We start from the raw sequence: 19,387 nt of genomic DNA on the forward strand, positions 1-19,387 counted from the left end.
TCATCCTGGTGGACAGTTGACTGGTAGTCACAACAACATAAACAGCTATGCAATGATTGCAACAGAGCTGGTACCTGACAGGGTTGCTATCGCATGTGGCCCGGCATCTGATGGTGTAGAATAAGCCTATAATGGGACTGTGTGTGTGGATAGGGCAGATCTTGCAGTTGGGTCTTCTACAAGGATATGGTCCTTGTGGCAAGGGGTTGGGATTAGGAATGGCATAGCAATAGATGAAGATGATGTGGAGGTTGGGTGGGTGGTGGATCACCACTTTAGGAGGGGTGGGAAGGGTCTCTGGTTGGATGTCCTTCATTTCAGGGCACGATGATAGGTAATAAAAGCCCTGGCAAAGGATGTGCTTCAGTTGTTCCATCCAGGATGGCATTGGCCCAAAAAGTGGGCACTCCTTTGTGGCTGGTTCTTGGGGGTGGTGGGAGAATTGCAGGTGTGAAGGGAAATGGTATGGGAGATCTGTTTGCTGACTAGGTCTGGGGGATAGTGCATGTCTGTGAAGGTCTTGGTGTCACACACAGCATACTGGGCAAGGGAGTTCTTTGTCACTGTAGATACGTCATCCCAAGTTGGCCAGACTGTATGGAAGGGATTTTTTGGTGTGGAAGTGATGACGGCTATCAAAATGCAGGTATTGTTGGTGGGTTTAATGTGGACCAAGATGTGGATGGAGCCATCAGAGAGGAGGAGGACAACATCCATGAAGGTAGCACACTGGGTCGAGGAGGACCAGATGAAGCGGACGGGAGATAAGGTGCTGAGGTTGTGAAGGAATGAAGGCAGGGCATATTGGCCCTGAGTCCAGATCATGAAGATGTCATCACTGAACCTGAACCACACTAGGGGTCTAAGGTTTTGGGAGGCTAGGAAAGTCTCCTCTAGATGGCCCATAAACAGGTTTACATATGAGGGTGCCAGGTTGGTGCCCATGCCTGTACTATGGATTTGTCTGTACACCTTCCCTTCCAAGGACAAGTAGTTGTGTGTTAGTGTAAAGTTAGAAATTTCACTTTTGCTGGCTTATAAAAAATGAAAAGGCTGTATTCAAGCATCTTCTAAGAAGAAGCATGTGACTGCAAATAATATATTGTTGTCCAAGTAACAGTTTGGGTTCCTTATGGCTTCCAATATAGAGAAGGCTATTTACACATACAGTGAGAATGTACTTAATTAATTAGGTAACAATTTAGAGGCTAGTGGCATTTGCTGTGACTTGTCGAAAGCCTTTGACTGTGTGAATCACAGCATTCTCTTGAGTAAATTAGAATATTATGGTGTCACCAACAGAGCTGTGAAATGGTTCGAGTCTTACCCAACTAACAGGAAACGAAGAGTGTTGTTGCGAAAGATCTATGGAGTACGCACTCAGTCTTCATCTGATTAAAAATTTATAATATGTGGTGTTCCTCAAGGTTCCATCCTGGATCCTTTGCTTTCTATTGTGTACATAAGTGACCTCTTGTCTGTTACATTGCCAGATGCTAAGTTTGTTTTGTTTACACATTATACAAACATTGCAAGAAATACCAAGTCAAGTACAGATACAGAAATGGGTGCTAACCAAGTTTTCACTAACATTAATAAATGGTATAAAGCTAATTCACTGTCATTAAAATTTGAAAAGACCCACTGTACGCAGTTCAATATCTGTAAGACGATATAAAGGAATTTATGAATATAAAATCAACTGACATTAATTTTTAAGGTTTTCATTATGTGATGTCATTCACTGTAATTATTTATTATTTTATTGTTTCTGCTATCATTTCTAGGTTCTATTTGGAATACGTAATACTCACTAAGTTTTAAGGTACTATTGAAGGAAAATGTAATATGCTATCAATGTAAAATGCCTATTCCACCTCAGGTGGTCAATGGTAAATAAAAAATCTAATCTGAATTACGAATTCCAGGCTCATATACAGAGAAGAGATGTCCTCTTAACAATTAGTCTGATCTCCACGTCCCTTACTTATGATCCAAAAGCTTGTGATTCCTCCTCCATTTTTTTTCATTATTTGAATACTTCATCCACTTGTAAGCAGATCCAATAAGGCAGTAACATAAAAATTATTTATTTACATAATACAAAAGAACTTTATAAAATTTTACCTGCTTAAAGGAGGTTATTTGTCGTACATAATTAGCTGTTATCTTTCTCACTGGCTAACTTGTTATTGACCATTTCTTTAAACTGACTTAAGATTCTGTTCTCACGTTTCTGTCTTTCTTCCTTACTAAACATGGCAAGTGCTCGTTTCTCATCTGCTGAATATATCTGATTCTCCTTACGTATACGCACAGCTTCCATACGTCGATGTCTGAAATATAAAGATGGTTAAATGCATATACTGCTCAGTACAAGATAATGTTTTAAAATTTTCTCAGACTTGCTATAGACTGCACAGGAAAACAAGCTTATACTAGGTAGAGGAAAGACAAGGCACACATGACTGGTAAGAAAAATATGTATCAGATTAACAAAAAGGTATTATCTGGACAATAAATGAAGAAATACACTGATGGGAAAAGAAACTGCAACACTAAGAAGGAGTTGTGTGACATAAACGAAAGTTGGTAGACTTGTCTCTACATCTGCAAGACGAGTGTATTCAAATTTCGTGCCGTTCACATTAGAGTGGCGCTAGTAGCACCGCTATGTGGATGCAACTCACGTTTGCTTTAAATACATGCTGTAGTGGTCATGAGCATTAGTTACCTTTAAGACTGCACATGGTGAGTTGATGTTAGATAAAAATGCCTTTAAGGCAACAAAGATACCATTATGAATACCTCACTAAGTTTGAACGAGGTCATGTAAAAGGTCTATGAGTCACTGGATGTTCCTTCTGCGATACTGTAGAAAGACTTGGCAGTAGTGTAGCTACTGTACACAATTGCTGGCAGTGGTTGTCACGGGAATGAATGGTTACAAGAAGACCACGCTCTCGATATGATAAAAGGGATTGAATACCCAGGTGTATGATATATAGATCAAAGAAGTAGAAAGTACAGAAAAAATTGGTCATTTGATAACACCACATATGTGCCAAGATAGCTGTACTGAACAACATCAACAACAACACAATTAAGTAAAACAGAAGAATAGGTCACGAGTTAATTTCAACCTTGCAACCAATGGGAGGATTAGGTCCATGTCTGATGGATATTTGCAGAATGTAGCACATGTCAAATGGGCTGGATAGTGACCCTTCACATCCTCTAAACAGCTACTGCTCAAGCAACTAATCTCTCAAAGCCAAAAAGAGGAAAGAAAGGGCTCCTAATTATGGGAGATTAGATGTCTAATGTACTTTCTTAGAGATAAAAAGTATCATGGGAGGGAATGGGACTGGCATGTAATTGTTATACATTTCAGGAGGAATTATTCATCGAGAGAGTGCCATCTTGAGAGCAAAAGAAAGGATGGGGTGCAGTCAGCTGTACATATTGTTTTATCACTTATAATCTGAACCCACTGTTCCAGAGACTGGCAAATATGATGAAACAACTAGCCTCATTCTGGCAGTTTCAAGATGGGTGGCAGTCTACTGTACTGTCCTCAGGATGATCTGGGCTGAACTATAGGATGGAGAATTTTAGGCTTCCCATCAATAGCTCAGGTGTGCACTAGACATCAGGGCTAGCCTATTAAGTGGCAGACAACATGTGTAGTATCCATGGGGATTTTTTACTTAACAAAATTGTGAGAACCCTAAATAAACTCACATGACTCCGTAAATCAAATAAAGAATCAAATCACACATTAGATGAACAGCAATGTCAAGAACATAGATGACAAGTGCCAAATTTTTCATAGAACACGGAACTCTTCCAAAAAAGTATGTGCACCTTAATTATACCTGAGTTGACTGAAATCAGAGGTACAAAGTTTAAAATTTTGTTAATGAGATTTGAATGTGTATTTGGACAGTAAACAAAAACATTAGGTCTGTTCAGGTAAAAATTGAATCTGACATAATTTATTTGGACTTAATAAGGGGTCAAGATTTGCTCAGATTAGTAATTAGATGCTTTAGTAACCAACAGATTCAACTACAACTTGAAATCTTTCAAAGACATTCTAAGTTCAATAGCAAGGAAGTGCCCCAAACATACAATATCCACATACTCAGCAGTATTCAATTAAGTCATGAAACAGTACTTAATAGATTCTCCTACATTAGTCTCAGACAACTAACTCAATAGCTGGCAAGCAACAGAAATAATTGAGATTTTAAATATTGCCATTCCAGTTGCAAGAATTTTCTTTCTTTTACTTAGTTGTGGAGTTTCCAGTCTTCCTCATGTACAAATAAATAAATAATTTAGATCTTTTATGTATCATCAGTAAAGAGATAGGGTAGTAGCAGCTCATAGCAGATAATAGATAGTAAAGAGATAGGATACCATTAATATTATGTTGACAGTAGTTACCAAAGCAAGAAGTTTACTATGGCACACTTTATATTTGCAACAGCAAATTAGTAATATCCAATGTCTCACCTACAAAATTACATAAGAAAAGTTACAGTTCCAAGTTTTGACGCGTCACCCATTTAGGACAGTAATAATATTTCCCATGTATAGAGGTAACAGCAATAGCAGAAAAAAGGTTTCTGACTGACTAAGTTGTCTTCACCAAGTGCTGCAAGCACATATAAGACCACTAAAACAGTCATCAAAATAATGAATACAAAAATGAAATCATTAACTGAATTGGATATTCAAATCCACAGTGTTTACTTATTGGTTTCCACTCCTTACTATTACTGGTTTGACATACATTACATTGCCATTACTGGATACATAAAGAAGGTTCCAACGTTCTGAAAGTGAAGGTCTACAATCAATGTGTTTTACTAGTTTTGACTCATAGCAAAGTGACATTTAATTTAAATACAGTAATCGTTAAAACATATGGATTGCTCAAAGACCAATGAAGAGATATATGTTGTGAAAACAACCAAGCAAATCAAGAAACATGCAATACGTAGTTATACCCGTAATTTGTATGAAACTGATGTATGTGGGACATTTATAGAGATAAGTGCATGGAACATAGATCAAGCAAGCTTTTACTGAATCACAATGTACAGAAAAAGATTGTGACTACAACCTAATGGAACACAGGCAAATAACATTAGAAATTTTTTGGCTTTTATTCAGCAGTGAATGTCAAACAACTGATGGCTCTGATAGTGGCAGTATAAAGAAAATATGTTATCTGAAGCTGTTGTTGTGTACATACTATGGGTAGGTACATCTTATCCTGCTATTGCACACTACTCTTGTGCAAGATTGGAAACAATCCAATTGTTATTTTAGTGAGCACTGCAGCTCATCTGAAATATGCTCACTTGAGCTAAGACAAGCTTCTGGAACAGATGTAAAAATCCAATCATTCTAATTTCATCCAACCACTTTGTTGCAGCCCCCGGTTTAAGAACAGAAACATTGTAATAAGGCCATGCAAACAGTGGGTTTCACATGCCACTCTGTCAAAGGTGTACCACAAGTATGCCTAGTTAGGCAGCAATGTAGTCACAACAGAAATTGCCATTTGCTATGGTGGTTTCTAACAACTGGCAGACAGCCATTTTAATGTTGGGTGACGACGACTGGCATAGCCATATCATCTAGTGAGACCATTCCATGGAGTTCGTAAACCACCACTCCACACTCCATTCTGCTCAACACTCATCAAATGGTACAAGTGCAACGGCTTACCACAATATGGTGCTTGGAACAAGGGAAAATGTCACCCATATTGATAGTTGTAGTACATACCTGCAGTAGGGTACCCATATGTAAAAAATACACGAGAATGCGTTTCACTTGATGATCAAGTGCTGCTCAGGTAGGTGATGAGGTTATTAGTGTGTGGGAGATGATTAAATCAGATGAAGTTGGACTCCAGATACATCTACCAGTGTGTCTCAAAGAGGAACAACATAGGTACCGATGCCAAATTATGTGTATCCATTTGTACTCCTACAGGGTCCTCAGCAACAAAATATGTCACCCCATCACTCACAAATTATGACAGAATGGTTGGAGGTACACTACAACAGAAATGTTGGTGCTTGTGAGGCCCACAGGTGACCTCATTCACAGTGAGAATATCTGGGGTGCCACTGTTTGAGGTACGTGTGTCTCACAGTCAGCACTGAGCGCTGACCAATCTCCATGAGATGTGGATGGATGTTAAATAGCCTCTGATCAAGCTCTCCCTCCCCCCCCCCCCTCCCCCGTCACAATACCCTTGGTGCCAGGGAACACGCCACACAGCCAACATCAAGGAAGGGGATGCGATGTATTAGTACAGGTAAGCATATTTAAATGTCCACGAGTGTACACTCTCATGCACACTTGAGGGATGTATAGTATCTGCCAAAATTTCTTTCAGGGTGTGTATTCACTCTATAAGCCGGTGCAACTTCTTCATCTTGCATGACCTCAGTAAAACAAAGTAGTTTAATGGAGTTATAATGTGTGAGAGAGAACAGCCACTCATTTACTTTGTTTAACTTCAAATTGCATTACAACAATCCTGCTGCTAGTACGAACTAAGATAGTCTGCATCCTATTGCTTTTTATAAACTCACACACACTCATTATGCTTATCAACATCTGGAGTTGTATTTGGTAAGACATAAAGCACAGCTATATTTTTATAATGTTCTACACAATGATGCTGATTTCAATTTAGGTAACTTAAATCCTGTTTTGCAGTAATATACCATGTCACTAGAGTTTTAACAACAGTACATGTTAATACTTATTAACAAACAGCAAAAAAGATCTCTCCAGACGCCATATGATTTCAAAATCAATAATGGCATGTTTCAAAACAAATTGTAACTAGCCAATGGTAACTGCTTTTAGAAATATGTTGTACTCCTTAGAGCTATTGAGATTTAGATAGTTGAATGTAAAAGACAATAAATAAAAATCTCTGAAAGAAAAAGACTGTCTTTAGAAAATACAGACCTGCTACCACTCATTACATAGCCAACAGCTTCAAAGGAAGCTATCTGATCAGAAGTTAGACCAATTTCTCCTCTACGAGGTATTCGTTTGCCTTCAGCAACATAAGCAGCCATGGCTGCTCCTTCTCCAGGTAACAAGGCTTTACCATAATCTTTCTGTGACAGGGTCACATGCTGTTTCTGTACAGGGCCCACTATTCCATCTTCATCATCACTGCCTGACCCATCTGCTTCTGCAAATGAGAAAAAGGTATGCTGATGGAACATTTATAAAATAAAACACTTTATTTCACAATTTTTGAAATCAGTACCAACATACACACCCAGAGAAGGAAACAGCACCAAAGTTGAAAACATACTATCGGTATGCATGCGACAGCATGCGATACCTAACAAGTTCCAAAAAGTCGCACATTTGGAATTCTTCTGGGGCTCATATCTCGGGTTCTCTTAGTGATGGACAGGTAGGGTCAACTGTTTTGGATTTCTCTGGGGCTTGGGACCATTCCTACACCCAAGAGAAGGATTGTGTTTGTGTGACTATTCTACAGGACAGGGTCAAAGTATGAATATCACACAATTCTTCCTCCTTAGCCAAATGGAATAAATCATTTGGTTCTTCTTGCATTGGATGTAGTCTATTGTGGGCATTAAGCGGCTGTGGAGGCACCATTAGTTCATGGACAGTTGTTCAGAAACCCTCCACCCCCACACAAAAGAAAAGAAAAAAAATTCTTAGCACTTTTTAATAGAAAAACTGAGCTGCAGATTCCAGGATGGCTATGCACAGCAAGTGATTGATATCTTTACTATATACTCCTAAGATCCTGATCTCCAAGAGCCTTGAAAACTCTAATGATATTAATGATATAATTATTTGATTCAGAGAAGCAGAGGTTCAATTTCATCCCACTTCTACACATAAAATATGTGCATAAAATCCAGTTTGAGGCAAAATCTAAATAATAAATAACCACAGCAAATTGCTCAGGTTTTAATGGTATATTCTCAAGGCATTTATCTACAAGTGCCGTCTTCTCTTTATCAAAAATCTTTGTTAGTTCTTGAGCAGTTGCTTAGAGAACCCCAAAACTAATAATTTTTACCATTTTTTTGCACCAAAACCGAGCTGCAGATTCCACAATGGCCATGCAGCAAATGGCTGAAATTTTTAAGGTGTATTCTTAATATATCAATCTCGAATAACATTGAAAATTTACTTGATGTCTTTGTCCACTTCTGAGATACAGAGGTTCACAGTTACCCTACTTTTACACATAAAACGCAAATGTGTGAGGCAAAAACATAGTTTATAAAGTGACGTAGCACACAGAAATATTCTTAAAGTGTCTCCATTATCATCAGAAAGGTTCTGGGAACCCCGTGTTACAGTACTGAAGCAAATGCAAAATTTTTGTGCAATTAAAATCCTGGCTGAGGTGTAAAATTAGTTTTGCATTATTTCTGTTTCACATAAGTAAACTATCAAAATTTTACTGATGATAAGTTCCTTCCACATGAGTGACGTTCCCTGCTTTAGCAGGGAAATGACGTGAAGCATCAGAAAAATGCTCCTATCAGAGCACAGAAAGAGCAAATATAATCCTGTCAAAAGACTCCGGCTGACAAATGGGGTACCAGTTGCCTCATTCTACATTCCTTGGCACCCTTAAAAATTTTCCCAGATTCTGCACACACACATATTCATACTTTTTTATGATGAGAGTGAAGGAGAGAGTGGCAGCAGGAGAGAGACGAAAAAGTAACAAATGTAGGAAGATGGTACACAGTGGCTGTGGTATAGAGCGAGTGAAGGAGACAATGGCAATGTGAGAGAAAGAGAAGAAAACAGTGGCACTGGAACTTAGTTGACAGTGACAGAACAATGCTAGGAAAGGAGTGAAGGTGACGGTGCCAGTGGGACAGGAATAAAGAGAAGGAGAAAGTGGAAGTGGGTGAGAGACAGTGATAATGAGAGATAAAGCCTATGACAATGACAGCAAGGAAGAGAGAGACAGTGACAGTGAGAAGAGACAGTAGCAGTGGGAATGAATGAATGAGGTGGTAGCAGTAAGAGAGAGAGAGAGAGAGAGAGAGAGACTGTGACATATCACAACAGAACGAAGGAGACTTTAGTTGTGAGACAGGGTGTAGTGACAGTTGGAGAGAGACACAAAAGGATATGACAATGACTTTGGCTGAATGAGTGAGAGAGAATGGGTACCTGGGAATAGATGGGTATGAGCGACTTACAGTAATGGACTAGTGGGTGTGAGGAAGTTTCAGTTAGGGGAGCTCGTGGGAATGAAAGATGAACTGCATCTTAACGAGAGTGTGAACATGTTTGAATGCAAAAATTTTTGAGAAAAATTTTATAGGTGCTGATGAAGGTAGAATGAGGCAGCTGGTTCCCTGCTTTTCAGTACAGACTTCTAATCATGAATATATTAGTCTATCTTATACTCCGATAGGAGCATTTTCCCGCTGTTATTATTTATACTACAGTGTACACTTTTACAGCTACGTACAAGACAACAAGTTAAATTACATAAATTCCTTATTCTGAATCTTTACTTTTGCATCAATATCCATGACATTCAAGACATGGTTTGCATTAAAAGGATGATGATTTGAAATGGTGGGCTAAATTTTACGATTTAGTTCTTAGTTGATCCTGGCAATTACTATGATTTTAACTTCTTGCAATGATTTATGTATATAAAAATTTTGCACCATGGTTTGCATTTCATATCTAATATTCAATCTCCCTACAACTGACTGGTTGGACTGTTGACAGTGTAACTAAAAGATAGATTGCTACTTACTGTAATGATAACACGTTAAGTTGCAGACAGGTACAATTAAAAGACATTTACACATTAGCTTCAGCCACAGCCTTCATCAGAAAAAGAAAGAGAAACACACACCATCCATTCACACAAGCAAGCACATCTCATGCCCACATGACCACCAACTCCGGCAGGTCAGACCAGAATGAAAATCGGTATTCTTCAGGAGAATGCTACTTCTCCTGAAGATGGTGATCAGTTGGATCACCAAAATATTGAATCGCATTGATTTTAGGATCCAACAGCAAGCCCAAAGAGACTCCACCACATTATTCTCACAATACCACACCCCCATTTCATCTTCATTTACTTCCCCTTCTCTTTCTGTAAAATTCTCTCCAAGTTTGTTTGCCTTGTAGAGCCCCTACATATTCCTTCCACCTTTCAGCTTTCACTTCTTTGCATAGTCCTTGATTAATCTACCTCTACATTTACATGAATACTCTGCAAATCATACTTATGTGCCTGGCAGAGGATTCATTGACCCACCTTCATAATAGTTCTCTATCATTCCATTTTCTGACAGCACTCAGAAAAAATGAACACCTATATCTTCTCAGGCGAGCTCTGATTTCCCTTCTTTTATTATGATGATCGTTTCTCCCTATGGCGTCAATAAAATATTTTCACACTGGAAGGAGAAATTTGATGATTGAAATTTCATGAGAAGATCCCGCCACAACTAGAAACAGCTTTGTTTTAATGATGTCCACCCCAAATCCTGTCTCGCATCCATGACACACTCTCCCCTATTTCTTGATAATACAAAACGGGTTGCTCTTCTTTGAATTTTCTTGATTTTCTCCATTGGTCCTATCTGGTAAGGATTCCACACTGCGCAGAACTCCTCAAGAAGTTGGACAAGTGGTAGTGTAGGCAGTCTCTTCAGTAGACCTGTTGCATCTTCTAAGAGTTGTGCCAATAAATTGCAGTCTTTGGTTCACCTTCTCCACAACTTTTTGCAATTTGAGTTGTTCATAATTGTAATTCCTAAGTATTTAGCTGAATTTCTGGCCTTTAGATCTGATTGATTTATTGTGTAATCAAAGTTTAATGGATTCCTTTTAGCACTCATATGAATTACTTCACACTTTTCATTATTTAGGGTCAATTGCCAATTTTTGCACCCTACAGGTATCTTGTCTAAATTGTTTTGCAGTTGGTTTTGATCTTCTGATGACTTTACTAGACAATAAATGACAGCATCATCTGCAAGCACTCTAAGACAGCTGCTCAGATTGAGTCCTCAATTGTTTATAGTATATACAGATATAGACAGATTCACATAAATATGAGCTCTCGATATTCCTGCAAGTACTTCTCTTTCCTTCAAAGGTCTCTTTAAATTTCGTATAGGCCACATCTGTGTTTCCCATAGTCATGCATGCTTCTGCAGCATTGTATTCATCCTCTAACCATTACTGCTTAGACATTTTTCACTTTCTGACAATTTCACAATTTAGACGTTTGTATTCCTTTTTGCCTGTTTGACATGTTGCATTTTTATATTTTCTACTTTCATTTTAATTCAATATCTCCAGCCTTATCCATAGATTTCTACTAGGACCTTTGTCTTTTTGACAATTTCATCCTCTGCTGCCATCACTATTTCATCTCCCAGAGCCAAACATTCATCTTCTATTGTATTCCTTCCCCGTTATCAATCAATCATTGTCTATTTCTAGCTTTGGAACTCTACAACTACACACTACAGTACTGGTAGTAGAATATGTTTGAGGATATAATATGTGAATTATGAAAATTTAATTGATTCTAGGTGAAGGAAGTAGAATGTGCTGGAGAATCATTAAAATTTTACAATACAAGAATTAGTTACATTCAAATAAGAATTAGCTGTATGTGTGCTGCAGTCATTCATGTGCCATGAACACACACAAAGTGTGTGCACTTACACTGATGAGCCAAGACATAATGACCACCTGCTGAATTACTTGTTTGTCCTCCTTTGGAATGAAATAAATCACTGATTCTCTGTATCAAGGACCCGGCAGCTTGTTGGTAGGTTTGTGGAGGTATGTGGCATTAAATGTCTATACACAGGCCATGTCATTTGCATAAATAACGAACTGCAGACTTGTTTACGCAGTGATGGGGCCCAATAGCGACCAAGATGGGTTTTGTAAGATTTACATCAGGAGAACCTGGTCGCCGAGACACCAATGTGAGTTCACTAGAATACACCTCAGACCACTGTATCAAGGCTCTGGCTCTGAGACATAGGCAATTATACTGCTGAAAGATGACATCACCATTGGAGAATACATATAGCATGAAGGGATGCAGGTGTTTCGCAGCTGTCAGCATGTCTTCGACTACTACCATAGGTCTCATGCAGGTGCAGGAGAATGTCACCCATGAAATAGTATTGCTCCCACTAGCCTACAGGCTGTCCGTGGTGAGCTGCACATTTCAAGCTGCCACTAAACTTGATGACAGCATTTGTGGAGATGACCACTGACGTTTAGCAAAAATGTTATTCACCCAAAGCACTGACACATTTCCATTGGTCGACGGTCGAATCCTGATGGTCCCATGCTCACTGCAATCGTAATTAATGATGCATAACTCCATGCTCAAAATTGTATGACGAACTATGTGCTAAAAGGTGTGCTACAAAACACTTGTGTGTGCACCAGCATTGTGCTCTTTCAACAGAGATACCAGAGGTCACCATCTACCCTACTTCACAGAGCAGACAAGCCTCCAAATCCCACATTCGGTGAAGAGTTGTGGTCGTCCAACCATAGCAAGCACATACTGGTAGATTCACTGTCCTTCTACCTCTTTCCGTATGTGCTCGTGACAGTAATATGCGAACATTCGACCAGCTTTGCCATTTTTGAGGTACTCATTCACGGGCTCTGAGTAATAATCTCTGAGTAATAATAATCTGCCCTTTGTGAAACCCGCTTATCTCAATGGATTTCCCCATTTGCAGCCCGTATCTTCGCTAGCATGATCCCTCGTCCGTGCCTGCTCTGCTTACATACTTTTGTTATCACGTCACGTGCCTGCAATGCCACCAGGCGGCATCCATCATCGCAGGAGCAGTGGTAACAATGTTTTGACTTATCAGTGTACCGAGAGGTGACACAAAATTAACAGCTGAATTAGTAAACAGCCAAATTTTTCCTTTAAGTAAACTCGAGTCATTACTGGAGTCTTTTCTGGCATCATTTATGTGGTGAGCTTAGGAATAAAATTTAATTCCATCATCAATTTTTATGTTAAGAGCATTTCTTCAAGAAGCATGTGCAGGAAATAATAACTGAATTTACGCCAAGAATTAAAATTGTGAATTTCAACTGTTCAAAAGAATTATGGAAACATTAAATCTATTTCGATACCAGCAGTACCTGTGGACATATTGCATGGCTTGAGTTCTTTGCTTTCAATGTAGGCAACAATTAAAATCATTCACCATGTATTGGATGTGTAATGCATTACAGTGTCAGGGACCCCCAGAAGGAAGTGAGTATTGGTGCCCCAGGGTTTTCTAGTGATGTACTCAGGTGGCAGTTGTCATCTAAAGACATTGCATTCAACCAAGCATGTGCAATGCAACATCTTAATGCAGTGCAAGTTGCAAGGGCAGTCTATTTGATGCAAAAAGGATGGAGTCTGAAACATGTTGCTCAGATGCCAATGCCTCTCCACAGGTCTTCCATAGGTTGTTGACACGCTACAGGAAGACAGGTGACCGCACAACACAAGTTGCACAAAGTGGCCAACCGTTATAACCCCAAATGAAGGCCAATATCTGGCCACCTCTGCGTTGCAGATTCACATGGATGCCACCAGAGCACTGCAAGATGATCTCAGAACAGCCACTGGAACCACTGTGTCAGATCAGACCTGTAATGAACAGGTTATGAGAAAGGACCTTATAACCCAGATGTCCTGTTCGAGTGCCCCACTTGACACGACAACACCTTGCAGCTCACCTTCAGTTCTGATGTTCCCATTTATACCAGCAACTTCATCAGTGGCAAAACATGTTATTCATAGAGGAGTCCAGATATCCTCTGATGCAAGGTGACGGCCGTGTTCAGACGGGCGCAGAGACCCCATAGTGAGTGATACCTGCCAAATACTGTCTAGGAAATTGACAAATTCCCAATGTTCTGTGATGATGTGGGGAAGCTTCAGTGTTGACAGCCACAAGATCTTGTTGTGATCCATGATTGGGTTACCACCAGTCAGTACATCTAACAGATTCTGTTAACCATGTGGTGGCATATATAATACCAGGGCCTATGCGGTGTGCATCACCAGGGAAGTCTGTCAAAGCCTGGACAATGAAGTAATGGAATGACTGGCAGTGAGTCCTGACCTTAATATCCATATGCAGGACATGCTTGACAGATAGGTTTGTAGTCATCCCGTTCCCCCACAGACTCTTCGAGATCTTACACGGGCTCCCACTGAAGAATGGGAGCTGATACCACAGAGTGACCTCTGTAGACTTATATGGAGCATGCCACATAGGTGTCAGGCATAGGCAAATGATCACAGAGGCATACAAGCTATTGAAGCTCTCAAATTCCAATGAAATGCACCCACATCAATGGGATGAATGATTGTTTCCATTTTGTTTCCGACACCTATAGGACATTTCTGTAGTTTTTATGTAAACAATTAAGGATGTAATGATGTTTTGCCGTGTACTTAATTTGTAAAAGATAAAGGTATAATTTGGTAACTTACCCAGTCCTTAATATTATTGCTCAATGGAGTATGGCAGATGCCCAAAATCACGTTCCCCTTATCTTTTGAGCAATATATTTTTCACACAAGAATAATAATTTGCTTTTTTTTCAGCCTTAAATTAACCCATATCCTTATTTTTGATGGCCTTTCATATTCCCTGACTGTTTTAAACTAAAGAAATAATTGCCCCACAAATACGTACATAATAAAACAATGAACATATTGTGAAAATGGTGCTAACTTATATACGAGTTTTCCATCTGTTACTAACTCAATGGGCACTTACTATTCTTTTCAACCCACTGCTCCACTGCTACCTCATCATCAGAACTTGATGAACTGCTGGAACTTTCTTTCTTCTTCTTCTTTTTCTTCTGCTTTTTATCCTTCTTTTTCTTGTGGCTGCTCTTCTAGAAAATTTTAAACAAAAATTTACTATTAAATGTTTCAAACTGAGAAATTACAATTAATGAATGTAAAGGAAATGAATTTTTTGGACACTTTAACACGAGAGACAAAAAATTATTTTCATTACATGGTTAACTATAAAGATTAACAGATGACACTGTCTTTCAAATTGATGGAAGTGTGCATAAATATTCTTATCCCTTTTTGTGCAAATTGCTCTGAATATAACTAAAGAATAAGAGTAATTTCTACTCATAATAATCCCAGTATATTTACATACTTTTATGAATCACACAGTAAATATGTAAAACATTACTCTTTTGTTTCACTCACAAATATTAATAATTTTTGAAAACAGTATTGGAAAGCATCGATTGGATCAGATAATTTGAAAGAATAACAGTGTTGATCGCAAATTGTTATTAAAAGTTAAAAAACACGTGTCAATGGTAATCAGTTTCGATCATATCTACATCATCGTCAGAACACGCCTCTGGAATCCACAAACGTAATTCTCCTTACAGGGTAACATGTACCAAAATCATACATCTACATCTACATGATTACTCTGCAATTCACATTTAAGTGCTTGGCAGAGGGTTCATCGAACCACAATCATACTATCTCCCTACCATTCCACTCCAGAACAGCGCGCGGGAAAAATGAACACCTAAACCCTTCTGTTCGAGCTCTGATTTCTCTTATTTTATTTTGATGATCATTCCTACCTATGTAGGTTGGGCTCAACAAAATATTTTCGCATTCGGAAGAGAAAGTTGGTGACTGAAATTCCATAAATAGATCTCGCCACGACGAAAAACGTCTTTGCTTTAATGACTTCCATCCCAACTCGCGTATCATATCTGCCACACTCTCTCCCCTATTACGCGATAATACAAAACGAGCTGCCCTTTTTTGCACCCTTTTGATGTCCTCGGTCAATCCCACCTGGTAAGGATCCCACACCGCGCAGCAATATTCTAACAGAGGACGAACGAGTGTAGTGTAAAGCCATCTCTTTAGTGGCCTTGTTGCATCTTCTAAGAGTCCTGCCAATGAAACGCAACCTTTGGCTCGCCTTCCCCACAATATTATCTATGTGGTCTTTCCAACTGAAGTTGTTCGTAATTTTTACACCCAGCTACTTAGTTGAATTGACAGCCTTGATAATTGTACTATTTATCGAGTAATCGAATTCCAACGGATTTCTTTTGGAACTCATGTGGATCACCTCACACTTTTCGTTATTTAGCGTCAACTGTCACCTGCCACACCATACAGCAATCTTTTCTAAATTGCTTTGCAACTGATACTGGTCTTTGGATGACCTTACTAGACGGTAAATTACAGCATCATCTGCAAACAACCTAAGAGAACTGCTCAGATTGTCACCCAGGTCATTTATATAGATCAGGAACAGCAGAGGTCCCAGGACGCTTCCCTGAGGAACACCTGATATCACTTCAGTTTTACTCGATGATTTGCCGTCTATTACTACGAACTGCGACCTTCCTGACAGGAAATCAAATCACGAATTCAGTCGCACAACTGAGACGATGCCCCATAGGCCCGCAGCCTGATTAGAAGTCGCTTGTGAGGAATGGTGTCAATAGCTTTCCGGAAATCTAGAAATACGGAATCAACTTGAGATCCCCTGTCGATAGCGGCCATTACTTCGTGCGAATAAAGAGCTAGCACAAGAACGATGTTTCCTGAAACCATGCTGATTACGTATCAATAGATCGTTCCCCTCGAGGTGATTCATTATGTTTGAATACAGTATATGCTCCAAAACCCTACTGCAAACCAACGTCAATGATATAGGTCTGTAGTTCGATGGATTACTCCTACTACCCTTCTTAAACACTGGTGCATCCTGCGCAATTTTCCAATCTGTAGGTACAGATCTATCGGTGAGCGAGCGGTTGTATATGATTGCTAAGTAGGGAGCTATTGTATCAGCGTAATCTGAAAGGAACCTAATTGGTATACAATCTGGACCTGAAGACTTGCCCGTATCAAGCGATTTGAGTTGCTTCGCAGCCCTTAAGGTATCTACTTCTAAGAAACTCATGCTAGCAGCTGTTCGTGTTTCAAATTCTGGAATATTCCATTCGTCTTCCCTGGTGAAGGAATTTCGGAAAACTGCGTTCAATAACTCCGCTTTAGCGGCACAATTGTCGGTAACAGTACCATTGACACTGCGCAGCGAAGGTATTGACTGCATCTTGCCGCTTGTGTACTTTACATACAACCAGAATTTCTTCGGATTTTCTACCAAATTTCGAGACAATGCTTTGTTGTGGAACCTATTAAAGGCATCTCGCATTGAAGTCCGTGCCAAATTTTGCGCGTCTGTAAATTTTAGCCAATCTTCGGGATTTCGCGTTCTTCTGAACTTCGCATGCTTTTTCCGTTGCCTCTGCAACAGCGTTCGGATCTGTTTTGTGTAAAATGCGGGATCAGTTCCATCTCTTACCAATTTATGAGGTATGAATCTCTCAATTGCTGTTGCTACTATATCTTTGAATTTGAGCCACATCTCGTCTACATTTGCATAGTCAGTTCGGAAGGAATGGAGATTCTCTCTTAGGAAAGCTTCTAGTAACACTTTATCTGCTTTTTTAAATAAAATTATTTTGCGTTTGTTTCTGGTGGATTTGGAAGAAACGGTATTGAGCCTAGCTACAATGACCTTGTGATCACTAATCCCTGTATCAGTCATGATGCTCTCTATTAGCTCTGGATTTTTTGTGGCTAAGAGGTCAAGTGTGTTTTCGCAACCATTTACAACTCACGTGGGTTCGTGGACTAACTGCTCGAAATAATTTTCGGAAAAAGCATTTAGGACAATCTCGGAAGATGTTTTCTGCCTACCACTGGTTTTGAACAAGTATTTTTGCCAACATATCGAGGGAAGGTTGAAGTCCCCACCAACTATAACCGTATGAGTGGGGTATTTATTTGTTACGAGACTCAAATTTTCTCTGAACTGTTCAGCAATTATATCATCGGAGCCTTGGGCTTAGTTTGGCTGTTAAGTATAACCTCCACCCATACCAATTCGCACAGAGTATCTACTTCGACTTCACTACAAGATAAACCACTACTGACAGACACAAACACTCCACCACCAATTCTGCCTAATCTATCTTTCCTTAACACAATCTGAGACTTCGTAAAAATTTCTGCAGAGCTTATTTCAGGCTTTAGCCAGCTTTCTGTAGCTATAACGATTTCAGCTTCTGTGCTTTCTATTAGCGCTTGAAGCTCAGGGACTACAACAATTTACAACTACAATTCCGACTGTTCCTTGATCCAAGCACGTCCTGTATTTGCCATGCACCCTTTGAGATTGCAGCCCACCCTGTACTTTCCCGAGGCCTTCTAACTTAAAAAACCGTCCAGTCCACGCCACACAGCCTATGCTACCTGTGTAGCCGCCAGCTGAGTGTAGTTAACTCCTGACCTATTCAGCAGAACCCGAACCCCCACCACCCTATGGCGCAAGTCAAGGAATCTGCAGCCAACACGGTCGCAAAACCGTCTGAGCCTCTGATTTCAGACCCTCCACCCGGCTCTGCACCAAAGGTCCGCAGTCGGTTCTGTCAACGATGCTGCAAATGGTGAGCTCTGCCTTCATCTCGTACGCAAGACCGGCAGCCTTCACCAAATCAGATAGCCGCTGGAATCCATCTCCACAAAAAATACAGAAACACAATCACAATAAAATAGAAATTCCCGGTTGGGATATCAATATATAAGGAAAAAAATAGATTGCTACTCACCATTAACATAACACGCCAATTTGCAGACAGGCACAATGAAAAGGCTGTCACACATTTAGCTTTCACACAAAGCCTTCTTTAGAAAAAAGAAACACACAAACATACATTAACACAAATGAGCACAGCTCATGCCCGCATGACCGCCATCTTCGACAGTTCCGGTCCAAGTGGCTTCGGCTGAAAGTTAGATGTGTAACAATCTTTTGGTTGTGCCTGTCTGCGACTCAGCATGTCATCTTTATGGAGAGTAGCAATCTATCTTTTTCCTTGTACTGTTAATAGAATAAACAAGTTTTTATGCCATTAAATGGTGAGCACAGACAATTAGCAGAGCACTGACAAGTGTTGGAAGACACTTCTGGCCACTGCTAAATAGCGTCAAAACAATATGTGGTATAAAGGGGAAAGCTCCGCCCCTCATCTGCTGCGTGATTTCATTGAAAGCCAGTAGTGCTTAACATACAATGATAGCATATGTGAAAACTTTAAATAGCAATCTAGATAAAAATAAAATAAAATGATAAAAGGTTATATAAATGTCAGTTGGCCATAGTAGTAATTACTTTACATTTGCAAAAGATAATTACAGACATCCATGAACAAC

General features: G+C 39.5%; 1 protein-coding gene across 1 annotated transcript in view; it reads right to left on the bottom strand.

Annotated features, from left to right (window-relative positions):
* Positions 1–19,387, bottom strand: part of LOC126094666 (NKAP family protein CG6066) — a 59,137-nt gene that overhangs the window by 12,650 nt on the left and 27,100 nt on the right. The window contains exons 3-5 of the mRNA XM_049909179.1: positions 14,874–14,997; positions 7,009–7,240; positions 2,128–2,336 (exon numbers count right to left, since the gene is read on the bottom strand). Coding sequence (XP_049765136.1) covers positions 2,159–2,336; positions 7,009–7,240; positions 14,874–14,997 — 534 coding nt within the window. The 3' untranslated portion in view covers positions 2,128–2,158. The remainder of the gene's footprint in view (positions 1–2,127; positions 2,337–7,008; positions 7,241–14,873; positions 14,998–19,387) is intronic.

This window comes from Schistocerca cancellata, chromosome 1, assembly GCF_023864275.1.
Source record: "Schistocerca cancellata isolate TAMUIC-IGC-003103 chromosome 1, iqSchCanc2.1, whole genome shotgun sequence".
NCBI lineage: Eukaryota > Metazoa > Arthropoda > Insecta > Orthoptera > Acrididae > Schistocerca > Schistocerca cancellata.